The following is a 21,640-nucleotide window of genomic DNA, read 5'->3' on the forward strand; positions in this document are numbered from 1 at the left end:
TATTCTAACTATTTTACAACACAGTGCATTTAAAATGTTACAGTTAGTTTACATAATCAAAAATTAACAGCTTAACAAGAGAGTGAAGCAAGATATACTTACTCTCAGAACAACGGAGATGTCAGATCAGATGAGGAAGTAAGGTAATGTGTTTGTTTCATTTGCAACTCGTTCAGTAACCGCTATTTTAGCACATTCTCTTGAGGAGGCTGGACTGCTGGGTGTTTCATGATTCACGCTGTTGCGCATTTGACAATTCAGTTTAACAGCGAGAGTCGCATTGCCAAACAACCTCTCTGTTGTTTTTTTTTAGATTCCAGTCATGATAAAAAAAACTGCAAGATCACAGCCATCTGGTATTTCTGTGCTTTATAGTCTGAATGTATTTTAATAGTGCCTCTTAAAAGTATTTCTTAGTAGAAACTACAGATATCACAGATATCTTAATCACTCCATTCTTGATGTCTAGACTTAAGCTGACAAGCAAGGTTTGTGGTTTTTGGTTTTCCCCTGCATGTTTGTCACAGCTGCAAGGGGGTTGGGGGTGTGTGCTCAAGTAAGTTATTAATGGATATTGAAGATGTGAATAAAAAAAACGTATGTTTTTGAACAGAATATAACAATATTTATATAATAGAACATAAGTAAATAAAAAAATTCTGTTTGTAATGTCATAATGATACTTTATATAATATATGGGTTAGTTCACCCAAAAATTTAAATTCTGTCATTAATTACTCACCTTAATATCGTTCCATACCCGGAAGACCTGCGTTCATCTTCAGAACACAAATTAAGATATTTTTGATAAAATCCGAGAGTTTCTGATCCCCCATAGAAAGCAACACAATTTCCACTTTCAAGGTCCAGAAAGGTAATAAAGACATCGTTAAAATAGTCCATGTGACTGCAGTGGTTCGACCTTAAATTATGAAGCAACGAGAATACTTTTTGTGCACAAAAAAAAACAAAAAACGACTATTCAACAATTTCTTCTCTTCTGTGTCAGTCTCTGACGCTGTTTACGTTGTAAACACAGTGCAGCGCTTCCGGGTTCTATGTCAGAATGCTGACTCATTATTGGCCGGCTCCTGTGTCAGCATCACACGCATGCATCGTGGTGCTCACATTAACAGCATCGGAGATTGACATGGAAGAGAAGTTGTTATTGTTGAATAAAAGTTTTTTTTTTTTTTAACAAAAAGTATTCTAGTCGCTTCATAATTTAAGGTTGAACCACTGCAGTCACATGGACTATTTTATTTAACAATGTCTTTAGTACCTTTCTGGGCCTTGAAAAATGGTAATTGCTTTGCTGTCTATGGGGGATCAGAAAGATCTCAGATTTAATAAAAAATATCTTAATTTATTAAAGTCTTATGGGTGTGGAATAACATGAAGGTGAGTAATTAATGACAGAATTTTCATTTTTGGGTAAACTAACCCTTTATGACAGGTATGTTTTAGCTACACTAATGTTCAAAAGTTAGGGCTAAGTTTTTTTTTATATTTTTGAAAGAGGCTGCATGTATTTGACCAAAAATAAAGGGTAAAAAGTAATATTGTGAAATATTACAATTAAAATGAACTATTTTAACTTGACTATTAACATAACTTTCTATTTTAATATTTTTTAAAATGTAATTTATTCCTATGATGGCAAAGCTGAATTTTCAGCACATGATGTCACATCATACTTCATAAATAATTTTAATATATTGATTTGGTGCTACATTTCTTATCATCAATGTTGGAAACTGTTGTGCTGCTTAATATTTGTGTGGAAACCTTAATACATTTTTTTTTTTTTTTTTTTTTTTTCCAGGATTCTTTGAAGAACAGCATGTTTTTGAAATAGAAATCTTTTTAAAAAATTCTAAATGTCTTTAATGTCACTTGTGATCAATTTAATCTGTCCTTTACCCTAAATATCTGTCCTTTACTGACCACAAAATTTTGAAAAGTAGTGTATATTCCTATGCATTTTATTTAAACACCGCAATGTTGTGCTGACAAAGAACAGGGTCAGTGTTTCTGTGATTTTATAAGAATGGCATGACACTTAATGTAAAGGTTTATTGTAAATAAATAATTTTACACATTTAAATGAAAATATTAAAAATACAGTATTATAAAACTAAACATTTACCATAATACCATCTGAGAATTAGATTCTAGTCAAAATCAGCTGACATACAGTATCAGTACAGTAACATTCCTCACCTTTGGCGTAAATCATACAGTACATATACAGAGACAAAATCAATTACTTTCCCTTTAACCTGTGCCTGTCTTGTGGTGTTTGTACCCCCTGAAGTCCCAGAATTAAAATACCTATAAATTCAATATATATGTATTAAAAACTGATAACTTATTAGTTATACCAAACAGAGGCTTCCTCTTACAGTCTGAGATGCAGAGTCATATGTCTTAAGTAATACTGATGTTAAGAAATTCCCAGAAACATCAGTCATATTATTGTGCAGTTGAATGTTTGTTTTTTGCACCTTGTAAACATTAGGATGGAGGTCCAAGTATGAGGTCGTCACCTAAAGTGCATCTTTCGTTTCTGTCCAATGATGATTCTTTTGGAGGTTAAAATGTGCGTCATGACACTCAGCAACATGAGGAAGATGGTCATGGACATTACAATGACATAGTGACTAATACTGCAACACAAAAGAAACATTTTATCATATTTATGCAATCTGTACATTTACACATATGCAATGACAGAAGCAAACCTAAAGTGAGCTTGTGTTTCACAAGGTTAACAAGATGGAAGCTAAGACAAGAAGTACAATACAGTTAACTCACCTAGTTCCTATGTCAAGCCAGCTTCCATAATCTTTTACTAAGAAAAAAAAGTGCTGGTGAAAAAGAATGGATTGATAAATGATTAATAAAAAGAAGTCCTTTATGCAATAATAATTTGCAATAATTAAACTGAACAAATATTTAATCTGTTCTCTATGCTAAGCTTACCAATGCCATCAAGTCTGAGATAACAAGCACAACGAGGAAAAGGCTAGAAAACAAATGCAGATTTTATGTGAACATGCAAAATAATGTTATAAAATGTTTTATATATATATATATACAAAGACATTTTTTGTTCCACCTGTGCAGGAAACATATGGAGCCCTGTACATGACATTTCTTTGTTTTGATTCAACTAAAACAAAGGAATGAATTAGTATTTTTATTATATCACGCACACACTTACTTCAAACGAGGGAACTAAGTATTAAAAAAATATGCTGATGTATTTGCAAGTCATAGGAACTAATTGTCAATTCATGGCCATGGTTTACATATTTTTTCCAGCATGTCCACAGTGCTCCATAGGAACATATCCAAATTGGACTTTGTTTATTTGTTAATCAAATACCCTTGATTCCAAAGCCCCGATGAACAAGGAAGTGTCTTTGAAGGCTTGAGCCCAAATATAGCACATGCTTTAAGTAGTGGTCAGTGTGTAAAATAAGAAAGACCTGCTGATTTCCTGCATTACTAATTATTCTGCAATGTTAAGTACCTTCGTGATGAGAGCTGCGTTGACACTTGAATACTTTCGAATGTGCACATCACAATTACAAATGGAATTAAAACCTGAAAGAGGATGAAACAGTGGAAAGCTGCATAAAACATAGTTGTGCACTAATAAAAAAACAAAAAAAAAAACAGCATAAGTTTGAAACTTCAGGTTGAGTAAGAGTCATACCTTCCACATTAACAGGCCGCCCATGATGAAAGGGTTGAAGACGGTCAGGAAGCAGTACACTGAGGCTGGGTCAAAACTGTGAGGGTGGATCAAGGCATAATTATCAGTATTGGGGAAAGTTACTTTTAAAAGTAATCCATTACAATATAGCGTTAATCCCTAAAAAATGTAACTAATTGCATTAGTTACTTTTTATGGAAGTAATGTGTTACAATGCGGGGCTTGCTTGTTCGTTTTTTAATAACAGTGTTGGGGGTAACGCATTACAAGTAACTTGAGATACGTAATCAGATTACTTTTTCCAAGCAACTAGTAAAGTAATGCATTACTTTTTCAATTTACAACAAAATATCTGTTACTTTTTCAAACAAGTAACGCAAGTTACTTTTTCACATTTATTGACTGACAGCTCTCCTGTCCCCATGTTGAGAGAAAGGTGTTGTGTGCGCTGTGTGAACATGATGGGTATTGTAGTTCTAGACTAAATGTGAACATACATTTACTCATCTTTGCTGCTGATCTTCAATGATCCAATCACAAATCTGATGTTTATCTAAAGTAATTTTTGCTTATTAGTATGGTTGAATTGGATCATCACAGGTCAGCAGCAAAGACATTGGTTAATAAAGTGAGATTAAATACATAAAGTAATTTCTTTTAATCTTCGGAAGAGACGTGAATTGCGCGGCTCTCTCTCAAGAAGTGAATCAAATTGACGTTCTCCTTGTTCTGTGTGATTGGCTGTTTGCCGCACGTGTCACAATTTCAGGTGCATGTGCTTTGCAAACTCTGGATTAAACCTGAGTAGGGCTGTCAAACGATTAATCGTATACAAAATAAAAGTTTGAGTTTGCATAATATATGTGGGTGTACTATGTGTATTTATTATGTATATATAAATATACACAAATTAATGTATATATTTAAGAGAAATATGTTATTTATGTACAAAATACTTAAATATATAAATAAATACATATACTTGTAAATATTTCTCAAATATATACATGAATGTGTTTGTATTTATATATACATAATAATTACACACAGTACACCCACATATATTAGGCAAACTCAAACTTTTATTTTGTATGCGATTAATCACGATTAATCGTTTGACAGCCCTAAACCCGAGTTGACAGAAAGTTTACACCGAGCATTGTGCAACAGTTGATTTATCTGGATTTGTCAACTCCAAACCTACTCTGAAACTCAGAGTTTGTTCAACTAGCTTCATGCAACAGGCCACAGAGCAGCGGGCCAATCTTGATCATACAACATATCTACACGTGCGCTGAATAGAAACCGCTTGAATTCACAGCAGAATTAATTTCATCGCTGTGAAATCTGGTGAGAAGCGTTCACATTCATCACAGAACTCTGTTAAACCACAGATATCAGATCAAATGGTGCTGCTGTGGACACTGTTTGATCTGATATGATATCTGATATTTGATCTGATATCTGTGGTTTAACAGAGAATTCTGCAACAAATTTAACTTAAATGCTTCTCAATACAAGATACAAGATTTCATAGCGATGTTATTAATTCTGTGGTGAATTCAAGTGGTTTCTTCCCAGTGCACGTGTAATCTGGAAACCATGAGAAATATTGTGATACTTAACAGAAATAACTTGAGGCAGAAATGGTCTAATATTTTCGAGTGCTTTTAAATGCTTCACTCAACTTTTCCCAACACTTCAAAGCTTTAAATATTGCCCAGTTTGAATGTTATTTTTAATGTGATTTCCAAAACATTATTTGTTCATACTTCATAGTTTGTCACCATTTGTAAAACAAGTTTCACAATGTAGGAAAGCAAACACTTATTTAGAAATAAAAAAAGAATAAATTACCACTGTAGTAGATGCTGCAGAGGAGTACTTATTGGCTTATTAGCCATTTCCACACCCTAGTATATATTTTTAATATTTGTTAATAATAAAAAAAAGTTAATATTATCTGCATCTCAACTCAAGCTCAGTGCTTTTCTGTCAGTCCTCACAGCACTGCCAAATCAGGGGCTGGTGCCACCTTAGAACTTAAAGGGTTAGTTCACCCAAAAATGAAAATTCTGTCATTTATTACTCATCCTCATGTCGTTCCACACCTGTAAGACCTTCGTTCATCTTCGAACACAAATTAAGATATTTTTGATAAAATCCGATGGCCTCCATTGACAGCAAGTTAATTTACACTTTCAATGCCCAGAAAGCTACTGAAGACATATTTAAAACAGTTCATGTGACTACAGTGGTTCAACCTTAATGTTATGAAGCAACGAGAATACTTTTTGTGCGCTGAAAAAACAAATAATGACTTTATTCAACAATATCTAGTGATCAAAACACTGCCTCATGAAGCTTCGAAGCTTTCTGAATCTTTTGTTTCGAATCAGTGGTTCGAAGTGCGTATCAAACTGCCAAATTCACGTGATTTCAGTAAATGAGACTTTGTTACGTCATAAGTGTTTTGAAATTTCAATGTTTCACCACTGGGGGCGATGATCTGAAACTATGAAAACATGCTGTAAATATTGCCGCAAATTTTGAGAAAAGCCGCTGCAAATTCAATAATTTTAGGCCGCAAAAAAAACAGAAAAAAGTCCCGCAAAATCCTGAAAGGATTAACTTGTGTTACTTATTTGAAAAAGTAACTCAGATATTTTGTTTTAAAGGTCCCGTTTTTCGTGGTTTTTTGAAGCTTTGATTGTGTTTATAGTGTGCAATATAACATGTGTTCATGTTTCGCGTGTAAAAAAAACCACAGTATTTTTCACATAATTTACTTATCTGTATACCGCTGTTTCCACTGTCGTAAAAACGGGCTGATGACTTCCTTGTTCTATGAAGTCCCTCCTTCAGAAATACGTAACGAGTTCTGATTGTGCCAGCGGTTCCTGTGTTGTGATTCAACAGCAGCTTAGCGAACCTTGCCCGGAAAGGTCACGCCTCTTACCATAACGTGGAGATGCACGCGCTCAGTGTTATTGTAAACATGTCTTTAATTTTACCCTATCAATTTGAGCCGGAATCAGGACCGGTGATTGGACTGCGGGATGAAAATAACAGCATTTCGACGACATGGCGACAAACGCACTCTACAACCGCAACTCTTGTGTATTCCTGTGGGCGGAGGTTAGTCAAAAAACTGTTTTAGTGACGTCATTAAAGAAGGAAGTAGAGGGATGTAGTCCAAACTGGCCGTTCGATGTAGGCGACTTCTGTTAAATAAAATATCTCGCTTGGCATTGAACTTTGAGCTTTAAAATTTTACAGATTTTATTTATACTCTAACAACAACATTACACACTAACTAAAGTTTGAAACATGGGATCACGAAGAACGGGACCTTTAAATTTAAAAGTAATGCGGTACTTTACTAGTTACTTGAAAAAGTAATCTGATTATGTAACTCAAGTTACCCCCAACACTCATAATTATATTCAAATCTATTTTATAGCCCTTTTATAGCACTTTTATTCTTCAAGCAGCTTACCTGTTGATAGAGGCAATGTTACCGCAGCCAAAGAATGCAGTTATTATGAAAAACACCTGTTTAAACAGTTAAGGACTGTAAGCATTAAAAATATATCAACAATCATAAGACTCAAAATCAAATAGTCTGTAGTTCAAAAGGATGCAAAAAAGTAAGATCTCCGAATGTCATCCAGTCTCAGTTGCCTGATTTTGGTAATGTCAATATTTTCAGCAAAATCAATGCTGCAGAGCTGAGGAAACAGGAAACGGTACAATCAGTAAAAAGAAAGCAAAAATGTACTACTCTTGTGGTAAGTTTATAGAGAACAGACATATTTCACCCAATGGAAGTGGTTAAAAAGATAATAAAAACAAAACTTGATACAGTGCAATAATCTTCAACCACATAGTTGAAGACATTTCTCATGAAGGTAGAAGGGAAGCCCCTAAAGCATTACCTCAGTTCGATATGTACTTTCTTGAGTGGTCATGGCTTCCTGTTCAATGTTGATCCATGCAAACATGAGCCATGACAGCACCGGAGGAAAAAGAGCTTCATACCTTCACAGAACACAAACCAAATTAGAATAAGAGCTTTAAATTCAATTTAAAATGTTAATTTAGTATAAATTATAATAAAATAACAAATGTAATAAATTTGATTAATGTTTTAAGAATATACACTACTGATAAAAAAATATATATATATTGTCTTGGTTTCCACAAAAAAAAAAATATTACACACCGTCATTATTTCTTGAGCAGCAAATCAACACATTAGAATGATTTCTGAAGGATCATGTGACACAGAAGACTCGAGTAATGATGCTAAAAAAATTAAGCTTTGCCATCGCAGATATACGTTTATTTTTAAAATAAATTAAAATAGAATTTAAATTTTTTATTTTTTTAAATTGTAATAATATTTCACAATATTACTGTTTTTACTTTATGTTTACTGACTGCAACCTTTTGAACGGTAGTGTATTATTTAATTCTCAATGAATTAAAATAATTATTTATTAGAATATATTGTCTGTAACTGAAACCGTCTCAAACCAGTCAGCTGCTAAGCTGACAACGTTTGCAACTTAACTGCTTACTGCAAGCGCTATGTGGTTTCATTTCAAGTTCCATTTCCTTAGCTGGACAACCTCAAAAGAAGAATTTGACTAAATCTAACGTGCTGAATTTCTGTTAAACTTTGCACTGCCACATACAACTGCTGATAGGATGGCATTAGATTGAGGGTCAGTAGGTTTTACCCTGTGCTCAGAAGAAGGTAGACACACACCAAGGACACCAGGATACTCAGCAGTCTCTGAAAGAGCTTGGTTGAACTCAACAATGGTATCAAAAATGAGGAAACTAAAAATAAAAAAGTGTGAGAGAATAGGGGATGAAGTACAAACAGGATGGAAGAAAACAAGAAGTGCAATTCATTGCTTAAAGACGCATCACTGCTCAGGACTGGCTTATTTATAGTTGTCTCTGCAAATGAAGCTTGGGTAATGTGAAAGTATTTAAATTAACACACACACACAAAAAAAACTTAAAGGTCAAGGGTTCCTCATACCATTTAATTACTTTGAAAATGTGCCAAACCTGTATGACTTCCTTGCTTCTACACAAGATATTTTGGGGTCCAAAAGAACACTGGACCCCATTGTAAGGACAAAAAAAACAAAACAAAAAAACACATTCTTCTAAATATCTTATTTTGTGTTTGAAAACAAATAAGGGTGAGAAAATTAATTTTTGAGTAAACTACCACTTGACTGTAATTCAATGAGTCTATATTGGTAATAGAGCAGCATGCGAATGGAGATGACAAACCTAATGTGAACCAGCTAACGAGCTGGTTGAAGAGTGGCAGGCCTTGCTTCAGCTGCAGACTGGAGTGGGTGCTGGTCAGGGTATAAGCACACAGCATCACCTGCACCATCTGGAAATGCATGCAGAAAAGTACAAAAATTATTTTGTACTGTGATAACGAGCAAAAAATGAGGTCATGGAAGTAAACGTTTACAATACTTATGTTTTGATTTTTACTTTTTGGTTTTACTAGCAAAACCTAAAAAACGTGCTTGAATCTGTCTGCTGCGGTTGCAAAACATTTCAGGCAATTTCACAGAGATAATCAGCAACAGGAAATGCAGTGTATACTATAACAAATTATAGATAATCAATTGCAGTTTACATCTGCAAAATAGGTCGAACTTCTTTCATACCCATTGAGAACCATAATGGAGGCCATATGAACCTCTAATGTTTTTGTTTTGATTTCCATGTGCTTTTGGGTCTTGAATGGCACTTATTTTGATGTTCTTATTAGCTTATTATTTCTCAATTGTATTTGTGTATCTTGTCAAGTCATTACTTCCTAGTGTATTTACTGTACAGCCCTTCTATTCTTCCTGTGTTTTTTTTTTTCTGTGAGCCTAGTTCGTTTAGTGAGACAACTGTCTTAACTTCCTGGTTCTCTTGTATTTCTCTAGCTCGTCTGAACCTGCTCTTTACAGAACCGTAATTAATTAAACCATAAAAATAAGTAGGTGATTTTAAAAAATAAAAACAAAATCAAAACGCTAACTAAAAAAGATTTAAGGCCTGTTCACACCAAGAATGATAACTATAAAGATAAAGATATAGTTCTAAAAATCGTTCTAAATATAAAAGAATAGCAGTGTCCACACCACAGCTATAACGATAACGATATAGAGAAATAATGTCATTGGGATCACTTTCAGAACGATTTTTTTCCAGCTGTCGAACGATAAAACACAGACAGCCAATCGGAATTCATCCTAATTTAAAGGGTTAGTTCACCCAAAAATGAAAATTATGTCATTAATGACTCACCCTCATGTTGTTCCAAACCCGTAAGACCTCCGTTCATCTTCGGAACACAGTTTAAGATATTTTAGATTTAGTCCGCGAGCTTTCTGTCCATCCATTGAAAATGTATGTACGGTATACTGTCCATGTCCAGAAACGTAATAAAAACGTCATCAAAGTAGTCCATGTGACATCAGTGGGTTAGTTAGAAGTTTTTGAAGCATCGAAAATACATTTTGGTCCAAAAATAACAAAAACTATGACTTTTTTCAGCATTGTATTCTCTTCCGGGTCTGTTGTTCATCCGGGTTCACGACTCCTCAGTGAACCGCAGTGCACTGCTGACGTAAGACGCTGCTGACGTGTTATCTGGTGCGCCAGAGTTTCGTTTACAGTCTGAGGGAGACGCACGCTGTATTTAAGCTATTTTTTAAAATGGTGTGTAAGTGTGCATGTCGCGGATGTCCAACGACGTAAAAGTGCATTACCAACGCCGACAGATGAAAGGATTCAATGGAATCAATTCAGTGGAATCAATTCAATGGAATCAATTCAATGGAAAGGATTCCGGAAGAGAAGACAATGCTGAATAAAGTCGTAGTTTTTGTTATTTTTGGACCAAAATGTATTTTCGATGCTTCAAAAACTTCTAACTAACCCACTGATGTCACATGGACTACTTTGATGACGTTTTTATTACGTTTCTGGACATGGACAGTATACCGTACATACATTTTCAATGGAGGGACAGAAAGCTCTCGGACTAAATCTAAAATATCTTAAACTGTGTTCCAAAGATGAATGGAGGTCTTACGGGTTTGGAACGACATGAGGGTGAGTCATTAATGACATAATTTTCATTTTTGGGTGAACTAACCCTTTAAGGGATCGCGCATTTAAAATGGCAGACAATATTGCGGAGAAGTTACTCGCCGAGGTCCAGAAAAAGCCACCGCTGTCTGACAAGTCAAAAAATGAGATGCCAGGCTAGCAAACAGTGTAATATAAAATTAACTAGTTTCAAAAACATTGTCTTGCTTCCTTTGAAGTTGCAGTGAAAAAGACTAGGTGTTGTTTTTATTCCACTATATTGACTTCACTAGCGAAATTCACTGTTAGATTAGATCGATTACACTAGCTATTCACTTGAAACATACAGTAGCATGCTGAGGACATCTGTTGGTTAGCCATGTAAATGCAACAAGAACAGTAAAAACATGTACACGGCACGCTTTAAAACCACAGTGTGTGAGCTTAGAATAAACACACCATTAACGTTCATTGGTGTGAATGCAAATATAGTTATCGTTATAGTTATATTTCTTAGTTTGAATGATGAGTTGTCAAAATATTAAATATTAAGCTAAATCTCAGGGGTACTTTAAGAAGTTTGTGAATGACCTGGCAGATGAACAGCTGACGATCCCTTCGCATCACAGGAGAGCCTCTCCATGATGACCAGAGGTATGAGGACAAGTTGAAGAGGGTCAGCACTGCAGCACAAATTCTGCAGTACAACACATCAAATTTAGAAGATAAATCTTGCTGATGTCATTCAGCATCACCGATAAAAGAGTATACATGTGTTTAAGTGTTTAACAGTTTAAAAGATGAAAATTAACACAAAAGATTGTATATGACAGTCACAAGATCAGTAAGGGAACAAAGAGTGCTCACACATAGTTAACATTGGGTTCCCGTCCCACAACAGGCAACAGTGGAAACACAGCCAGAAAGAGACAGCTAAACATCCAGCTCAGTGACCTGAACTACAGCAGAATAAAGAACAAAAACAAGACCTCAGAAACACACCTTTCAAACCTCATATCAGAGCAGGCCTTGAGGAGGTGACCTTACCTTTGCTTTTGTATAGAGGCCAGAAACCATAGGCCACAGCGCCAGCACCACCAGCCCCAAGGTCAACATGGCCCGATAGAAAAAGCTCATGACCTAAAAAACACCAGCAGACAGGAAATTAGAGAAGTGAAAGAGTCAACATTATAGCGCTAAATAGTTCTAACACTAAAACCGTAAGCATACTTGATGATACCAGACTTTATGTCTAGCACATAGTTAAGCAAGCACTTACTAGTAACTCAATTCCGAATGTAACCAGCAAAAAATATCCAAAGCATTTGCTGAGTGGTAATGAGGGGATCGAACGAATCAGACCAGCAAGAGTTTCAAATCTGTGACAGAGAAAACACACAAACTCTTAAAGTCAAGTAAGGACAAGAAAAAGACCTGGAATAACATTTTACACATTTAAATGTGAATGTGAATAATTTTACTTATTGTTGAGCATGTCTAGTTAATTTACATGTATTAAAGGTGCCCTAGATTATGTTTTTAAAAGATGTAATATAAGTCTAAGGTGTCCCCTGAATGTGTCTGTGAAGTTTCAGCTCAAAATACCCCATAGATTTTTTTTATTAATTTTTTTAACTGCCTATTTTGGGGCATCATTATAAACGCGCCGATTTTATGCTGCGGCCCCTTTAAATCCCGTGCTCTCCGCCCACAGAGCTCGTGCTTGCCTTGAACAGTGCCTTAACAAAGTTTACACAGCTAATATAACCCTCAAAATGGCTCTTTACAAAGTGTTCGTCATGCATGCGGCATGCATGTGTCGGATTATGTGAGTATTGTATACTGTTATATTGTTTACTTCTGATTTTGAATGAGTTTGATAGTGCTCCGTGGCTAACGGGTAATGCTACACTGTTGGAGAGATTTATAAAGAATGAAGTTGTGTTTATGCATTATACAGACTGCAAGTGTTTAAAAATGAAAATAGCGACGGCTCTCTAGTTTCCGTGAATACAGTAAGAAACGATGGTAACTTTAACCACTTTTTAAATAACGAATTGGTATCTGTCAATATTGGATATATATTGATTGATATTGGATTTAATTGTGCATGCTCTTTTCTCCTGTATTGTTATATTTAAATATATTTGCCTTCATCTAACACTCAATTAAAGTTAAAGGTATACTTTGGCCCTCTAGTGGTTAAGTAAACTGCATGCATATTGAGGAATAATATTGTTGATTTCTTGTGACACTAGAACAACTTTTCTCTATTTATGGATATAATGAGACACACGGTTGAGTGATGTATGTACGCAATTCCTGCAAAAACCACCCCGCCCAGTCTAAAATATAGAGTGCTTGTCAAATGGAAGTCTGCAACCTAGTAAGGCTGCATATCTTGGCTGCTTGAGCTGCTGAAGGATTCAATTTGAAAGATCCTTGGAAGGCAGCCTTCATTCCGTATCCTTCATTAAGCTCATTTTGAAGGATGCATCAAGTGTATTCTTTGCACACTTTCCAATTCACAAAAAAACAAGTCGGCAGCCTCAGTACTAATTGAGATCATTATGAAATGTAAGACAAAAATAAAGTTTTCGGAGATGAAAGCATACATGTTATCTTTTGTTTTGGTGTAAATTAATCACTTAACACTAAACTGCCAATAATGTAAGCTAGTGGGAGACCACAGAGGGTTGTCATTCACTGAAGGATTGATGATGTGTTGACTCATTATATAAATTTTGTTAATTTTGAAAAACAAAAAAATCCTTTAATCTAGTTAAAAATGTATTATTAATAAAGCTGCTAAATGTAATCTTTAGTAAATCTCAAAATGAACATCCATTTTTATACTGTACATTTTAATTTTGTGATGCCTAAATTCACTTGTAGTGTTTAAAATTACTGATTTTAATGAATAATAATATTTAATTATCCATGCTCATTTCTCCTATTGTTACATTTAGATTACCTTTCTTGTCATCTAATGCTCAATTAAAGTTAGAAAATCTCAAAATGATTAGACATTTTTCAAACTGTACAGTATAATGTCTAAATTAAAAGGAAATGCTTGTAGTATTTATTAAAGAATATTTATTTGAGTTTTATTTTTAATTCATTTAAATACGATTTCTTATTTATCAGCCTTAGCATGAAAATAATTATTGGCCTAACAATTATTTGCCATAGTTTTAATGCTGGTAATAATAATCTGGGTCCTGAAGCAAAACCAGATGAGAACCACTAATAAAGTGAGTCCTAACAAAGCAGGGATAAGTAACTTACTCCCTCATGACGGAGTGCCACACGGGCACAGGGAGCAAGCAATAGATGTAGTAGGTCCAAGGACTAGACTGGACCAACAAGAACAGAGCCACAAGCAGACCTACGCACAGAAACGCCTGGCCTAGATTCCTTTCTGTTACCTAGAACACCACAAAACACATAAAGGATGTGACACATCTCACACCTGTTTTACACCAACAAACCACTAACCTTTTATTAGTTCAATGATCATGATCTGCAATGACAACAAGCTGCATGTTGAAATACAACATCTCTTGCTTACCATATGCATATTAGATGGAGGTTTGCGTAGGCTAGCATGGGTCTTCAGGATGAACAAAACCACATAAGATGTCCAACCAATAAAACCCAGAACCACACTGCTGCCCAGGAAGAACCGATCATACGTGTGATAATATGACAAGCCTTCCATGGCCTGGGCTATCAGATCTTCACAATAATGGATCTGGAGGAAAAAAGAAAAGAGAGGAGAGGAGAGATATTGCAAAATGAAATAAAGATAATCAACGAGTCAGTTTGGATATGACGACAACCGATCAACACTTACTGCTTCATTAAACTGTCCTTTATTGATCAAATCTCTTGCCTGACGCACAAAATCCATCTGTTTAGAGTCAGTCAGAGGCCTAGAAGCAAAAAGGAGAGTCTCACAAAGTGATCTGACCTTGCCAGCTGTATACCAGAAAACTGCTTAGCCAATTAAATTTGAGGACTGAACATTGTTTAATGAATAATTAACATTTTTGTCCAGTCATAACATCAGTGAAATTTAATTTAAAGGGTTAGTTCACCCAAAAATTAATTACTCACCTTCACGTCGTTCCAAACCAGTAAGACTTGCGTTCATCTTCGGAACACAAACACAACACAAATTAATATTTTTGATGAAATCCAAGGGTTTCTGAACCACACATGGGTAGCAACATCATTGCACCTTTTGAGGTCCAGAAAGACATCGTTAAAATAGTCCATGTGACTACAGTGATTAAATCTTAGTGTTATGAGGCGATGAGAATACTTTTTGTGCCTAAAACAAAACAAATATATTCTCGTCGCTTCATAACATTAAGGCCGAACCACTATAGTCACATGGACTATTTTAACAATTAACTTTTTACTACCTTTCTGGGCCTTTAAAGGTGCAATGACATTGCTGCCTATGGGTTAGGGCTGCACAACGATTAATCGCGATTAATCGTTTGCAAAATAAAAGTCTGTGTTTACGTAATATATGTGTGTGTTCTGTGTATAATAATTATGTATATATATAAATACATGCACATGCATGTATATATTTAAGAAAAAAAATATATTTATACATAAAATATTTTTATTTATATGTAATATAAAATATATATAAATATGTATATTTATTTATACATGTATATATATTTCTTACATTTATACATGTATGTGCATGTATTTATATACACATAATTACTATACACAGGACACACACATATATTACGTAAACACAGACTTTTATTTTGCAACGATTAATCGCGATTAATCGTTGTGCAGCCCTACTATGGGTGGTTCAGAAACCTCTCAGATCTCATCAAAAATATCTTAATTTGTGTTCCGAAGACAAACAAAGGTCTTATGGGTTTGGAATGATAAGAGGGTGAGTAATTAATGAAAGAAATTTCATTTTTGGGTGAACTAACCCTTTAAAATTTACCATTTCCCCCTCCTATTGTACCTTTAAGGTTTTTACGTTTATGTAAATTACTTCTGATATGATTAGCTAACCAGTTCACATCTGAAAACTAATAATATAGTTCACATTGTGGTTTATCAGAAATGGCAGCAGGGCTTGACATTAACACCCGCCAACCCGCCAAATGCGGGTAGATTTCAGCTGTGGCGGGTAAGACAGCCACTCCCACTAGCCACTTTGGCGGGTTGAATATAATTTCAGTTTACAGCCAAATGATCGTCGAAGATCGTCGTAGCACAAAATTACAATCCAATTACACAATTCGTTATTTAGGCTACGTGCAGTTAGTGAATGAGGGATAGGCGGAATTGCGCTGAATGACACACAACAGAAGCGCTCTGTCGCGCGCGTGATCAGTTCTCCTCGCGCCTGAATAGTTAAACAGTGCACACAGATGTCTAAATGTCCATCGTGTGGAGTATCTCGCGTGAATACAGTCGGTTATGGCTTAAGTGGACGTAAACAGGTGGGTAATAACTGGATATGCGTCAGTTACGTCCATGCATTCAGCAGCCCAATTAAATACCTGTCTGTCATTAATGTTAATCAAACAACAAAAGATGTTAAATAATCTGAAAAAAGATTATTTTTAATTTACTGTTGTTTTTGTAATTTGCTTCTTTGTTCTTTTATATAGCCTAACACAAATAACTTATACAATTTCTCATATTAGCCCATGCTCATATTGTCCACCTCTTGCCCACCTGTACATACCAGCTGATATACAAAGTAGTCTTGATTTGGGTGGTCAATCTGCATTTAAAAGTTTGAAAGGGTTTTAAATCTTCTAAATCAAGTAAAATGACTCAAAATAAAGTAATTTAAGCATAACAAAGTCAAATTTAATCATATAAAATGTAATTTACCAACTTCAAAATTGTGGCCAGTGAAAATGCTCAGTGGCTAGTAACTTTGGAAAACCACTAGCCACAGTGGCTGGTGAGCAAAAAAGTTAATGTCAAGCCCTGAATGGCAGTCATATAAATGTGCTCACGATTTTGACATCAACATCATGACAATTTCTGAAATGCCAGGTGAATGTTATATTCAAGCCTTTTTATTAAAAAAAAAAAAAAAGCAAGAATAATCCTGTTTTTTTCATTATATATCTCATTAAGCATTGACTTTTACTCACTGGTATGGTGTAAACAGAAAAGATAGTGTTGTTTCTTTCTTCTGTGCCATTTTCACCTGATTTAATAAACACAAGATGGTTATTTCAAGCTGGTTATTTCAAATTAAAAAAAAGGAGAGAATAAACCAAAATGTCCTGTACTTTACCCTGAACTGCTCCAAGATCTGAACAGCATTTGAATACATGCTCTCGGCCTTAAAGTGCTGGCTGTTATTCAGGTAATTCAGCGGTAAGACACCCTGTAAAGCAACAAATGCTTCAGAAGATAATATAACCAGTGCATGTATATCTGTGTAGAAGTGTGATAATTTATTATTTCATCTGGGGATCTGAAAGCTCTGAAAAACATGCTCACCACAGAGTTTAGAGGAAAGGGAACTCCTATCAGAGATGACATCAGTGGAGCAATATCAGCCTGCAAAACCATAAAAAGATCAGATTAGCAATGCTTCAATCATTTATAGACATTTCAAAAGTAGATGAGACAGAAAATCTCACTTGATTGACATCCACTCTCTTGTATGTTTCTAACCCCCATTCTGAAACAAAAGAAGGCTTAGAAGAAATATTGACTAAATCAATTCTGCTGTTTAATGATGCCTGAATCTCTATTAAATGATGTCTGAAAACTAATTTGCTTTGAAGAGGATGGAGATGGAGTGGTGTTAGACAACTAAGGACCATTAAACAAACCTTTTAAATAATTATCATCGTATTTTTGAGAGCCCTCCCGTTGTGCTGTCTGAACCCCAGCGCCCCATGCCACCAGTGGAGTCAGCGTCTCTGATGGGTGTCCCGCACCGTGAGATCCTATAAAACACATGCTCATATACTGTAGTGTACAGACATTTATAAGTGATAAATATTCTTTTACACAAAATGCTGACTTGAACTATATAAATCAGGCAAAATATAAAATAGCATTGATGTTATTTCATTCTTAAAAAGATCACTTTGTTCAGAGGGATGAAAGTCATTTATTAATCTTTTCTTACAAAGTTTTCCTGTCATAGATTTATAAAGCTTTAGAGTTATAAAGACTAGGTCAGAGCGATGTTTTACCCCAATTTGTCATCCCATGGTCAGACGTAAAAACATAAGCTGTTTTTCCATCGTGCCCATAAAAGTCGTCCATCACAGTGACAATTTCAGCGACACCAGCATCAACCAGGCCAATGTTCTCTAGATATTCCCTATAAGAACAGAAATCCAAAAGAAAATATTAAATGTGAGAATTTGACAATGGTAGTAGCTCCACCTAGTGGTAAATCTGATGTCCAGGTGATCTGAATATATGCATTTCCATATATTCATGCATCTCAATGCATTATACTACAATACAATTCAATTTATCTTGCACTTTTTACAACAAACATGGTTTTAAGGTGGCTTTACATAACATAATAAAATAAAACAGATAATAGGAAAAGGTGTCGTTAATCACATTGCAATATTTTATGTGGTGAAATGAATTTTGCTTACTTTGACATGGGCCGGTGGGCATGGCCATTGGTGTCTATCCCCAAAAGATGAAGGAAAAACACATTCTGTTCTTCGTGTAACTTATTCAGCAGAGTTTCATTGCTTTTGGCTACACTGAGAAAATCCTTAACAAAAAAGGAAACATAAGACAATTAACAATCATATTCTATTATTCTTTGTTATAAGATTTTAGGGCTTTATTGTATTGTTATATAATGTTATATTATATATATATATATATATATTTATATATATACACAATCAAATGTTTGGGTCCAGTACAAAAAAAAAAAAAATCATGTGACACTGAAGACTGGAGTAATGATGCTGAAAATACAGCTTTGCCATTACAGGAATAAATTACATTTTAAAATATATTACAATAGAAATAAATTAATTTGAAATTGTAATAATATTTCAAAGTGTGTTTTTACTATTGTATTTATATCAAATAAATGCAGCCCCAAACTTTTGAACGGTAGTGTGTATGAAATATCAGGGTTATTAAAGTTAATGTTAAGTAAAACTATTAAAACATTTCTGTTAATTGAAAAAGCTGAAATAAAATAAAATATAAATATTAAATTAGATATTAAATAATTAAATTGGATTAAATAATTCAATATTACATAATTAAATTAGAAATGTTGCCTTGACAATAAATTGAAATAAGTTTAAATTGAGAAAATAAAAATAGAAGCTAATTTAAAATATTAATAGAATGTAAAGAAACATATACACATATATATATATATATATATATATATATATATGTGTGTGTGTGTGTGTATATATACATATATGTACATATATACATTATATATATATATATATATGTTAATATGAAGTCATAAAAATGCATGTATAATAATTATCCAAGATTTAAAGAAGATTTAGTCATTTTATTCCTAAATGCCTGGCAATGCTCTAATAAGTATAACAGACATTGCATTGAAGTAACAGTTGTGCAGGGATTCTTTACATTTCATTCATCAAAAGCGACTGCATAAAAGCACATTAACTAATCTACCTTCACTTCATCAAATACCCATGTATCAAGTCTGGAAGCGTCAGTGGAGGCAAAATCCTCCCGCTCTGGAGGGTACGTGTGAGTGTACACATGGTCTCCAGTGGCTCCTACAAAACACACATTCTAGTAAAGCTACCAAATAAGGTCATTATACTCCCATATATCTACTCACAGGTCTGTGGTTATACCTTTAGCAAACATTGGTAATATATCAGGGCTGCCCCAACACCAGGTATGTCTGCTCTCATTGAAAACAGAATCAAACTCCACTGGATTCTCCTTCCAGCCTGTGAGACACATTATTAAGTTTCCACACATATAGGTTATACACAAACACATGTATTAATTCTTACCCTTGGCAACAGCACTAACGTCCTCATAAAAGCCCGCTAGTAGAGCCACATGACCTGGCCGTGATTCTGTAGGGACTCGTGTGTGTGACACTCCCCATGTGCCGCCCTCTTCAATCACACTCCTTATGACAGGAAACAATAGGAAGCATAAGTTAAATGTATTTATACAGCAATGAACACATAAAACAATACTATTTAAGAGTCTGACTCTATCTATATGCAATGAATGGTGGTGGATGGTGAATTTAATCATTTAATCACTAAATTAAAAGAAGCTACTGAACTATTCTGGACCACATTGGTAAACAGGACAAAGATTATCCCATGTTCATCACCTTAGGTAAGGAGCCCTGACTGTCCCATTGTCGTCTGGCTTAAAGAGACTGTCGGCTCTCAGACCATCTGCCACAAAGAGCACCAAGCGCTTGGCCGGAGGGGCCAGATGGACACGTTGTGGTGTCATTCCATGGACAAGAGGGGACGTGAAATAGATGTCAAATATTGAGACAAAGAAGATTACATGGACAATGAGTCCCACAACGAAGAATGTCATCATCTTCATTTTGTCTGCGGTCAGACCTGGGGCACTTTTTTAGAAAAAGGAAAGGAAGACAAGCAAAAAGTTGGACATTTGAAATACATTCTGACATTTTCAATAGTCTTTAGAGTTTTGCCTTAAAGATTTTACATATTAACATGGCTGTACGTTCAAAAGGACTAAATAGTGAATTGAGTATGAATTGAATAAAATTTATTCTTACCTTTTTGCAAACTTCACACTGAAACAGAATCATAAAGTCGCTTAATCGAAGGTGTACAGCACATCAGTACTGTCAATGAAAGCACCCGGCAGAGCATGAGTGACCATGAGTCTGAGACAACACAGCTTCAAACAAAGCGCGTCATAATCTTGTTTTAAGGTGCTGTTATATGTATGGCGAGCAACTTGGCTTTTGACCTGCTAAACCAAATATTTTGTAAGCAGATTAACTGAGAACTTTTCTTTACTTCCTTGTATTGGTAAACTTTGAACTGGAAATGCAATGCATCTTGGGAAATGTAGTTTACGCCCTGTAAGTTGCTCTCTCTCTCTCTCTCTCTCTCTCTCTCTCTCTCTCTCTAAGAATATGATTTCAAATGATCATTTCATTACATTTAAATAATGTCAGTTATTTTCATACTATAAAATGAATTTAAATACATTTGAATATACTGACCTTTATATGGAAGCCATCTTAAAAACAATAATGTGTCTTTATCTTTAGTTTACAGAAACATAAAAATAAAAAGTCAAAAGTTTGATAACCTATAATGATATAATACTCGTTCCAATCATTTTCTTTCAAAATTGAAAATTTTATTTGCCCCATAATAGTATTAGTAGGCTTTTAGGATAGATAGATAGATAGATAGATAGATAGATAGATAGATAGATAGATAGATAGATAGATAGATAGATAGATAGATAGATAGAAATTAATTTAATTTAAGATATGATAATTTAAGTTTAAGTTATGTTATAATATTTGATAGCGTTATAATATTTTATATTATTTTCTTCTATTATACAGATGTTTTTATTATTGTTTTATGTATGCTTTGGCAATATTGTATGATTTACAGTCATGCCAATAAAGCAATTTTGAATTTGAGATAGATAGATAGATAGATAGATAGATAGATAGATAGATAGATAGATAGATAGATAGATAGATAGATAGATAGATAGATAGATAGATAGATAGATAGATAGATAGAT

At 34.5% G+C, this 21,640-nt stretch overlaps 2 protein-coding genes across 4 annotated transcripts in view; both read right to left on the reverse strand.

The window, feature by feature from the left end:
• Positions 1-2,641, reverse strand: part of LOC125257611 (probable G-protein coupled receptor 141) — a 4,568-nt gene extending 1,927 nt beyond the window's left edge. The window contains exon 1 of one of the 2 annotated variants that reach the window (XM_048174113.1): positions 2,508-2,641. The gene's annotated coding sequence lies outside the window, so the exon portion shown is untranslated. Of the gene's footprint in view, positions 1-102; positions 713-2,507 lie in introns of those variants that run through there. The other variant, XM_048174112.1, reaches the window with a different exon arrangement.
• Positions 2,057-20,937, reverse strand: pign (phosphatidylinositol glycan anchor biosynthesis, class N). Of its 2 annotated transcripts, XM_048174106.1 has the most exons (29): positions 20,643-20,936; positions 20,217-20,468; positions 19,882-20,003; positions 19,717-19,815; positions 19,529-19,635; positions 18,499-18,623; positions 18,079-18,209; positions 17,710-17,826; positions 17,515-17,555; positions 17,372-17,431; positions 17,163-17,255; positions 17,017-17,072; positions 14,709-14,787; positions 14,424-14,606; positions 14,141-14,280; positions 12,132-12,231; positions 11,900-11,992; positions 11,720-11,811; positions 11,444-11,549; positions 9,041-9,149; positions 8,470-8,572; positions 7,663-7,765; positions 7,369-7,455; positions 7,224-7,279; positions 3,725-3,800; positions 3,539-3,612; positions 2,986-3,028; positions 2,818-2,870; positions 2,057-2,669 (listed from the first exon to the last, which is right to left on the reverse strand). In XM_048174106.1, the coding sequence occupies exons 2-29, from the start codon at positions 20,441-20,443 to the stop codon at positions 2,546-2,548; spliced, it is 2,799 nt and encodes a 932-aa protein (XP_048030063.1). In that variant the 5' UTR covers positions 20,444-20,468; positions 20,643-20,936; the 3' UTR covers positions 2,057-2,545. The 2 variants fall into 2 exon arrangements, 1 of the variants encoding a protein (XP_048030063.1); XR_007182431.1 differs by lacking the exons at positions 2,057-2,669; positions 2,818-2,870; positions 2,986-3,028 and having other exon boundaries at positions 3,554-3,612; positions 7,224-7,280; positions 20,643-20,937.
• Between the last annotated feature and the right edge of the window lie 703 nt (positions 20,938-21,640).

Source organism: Megalobrama amblycephala, linkage group LG22, assembly GCF_018812025.1.
Source record: "Megalobrama amblycephala isolate DHTTF-2021 linkage group LG22, ASM1881202v1, whole genome shotgun sequence".
Classification (NCBI taxonomy): Eukaryota; Metazoa; Chordata; class Actinopteri; order Cypriniformes; family Xenocyprididae; genus Megalobrama; species Megalobrama amblycephala.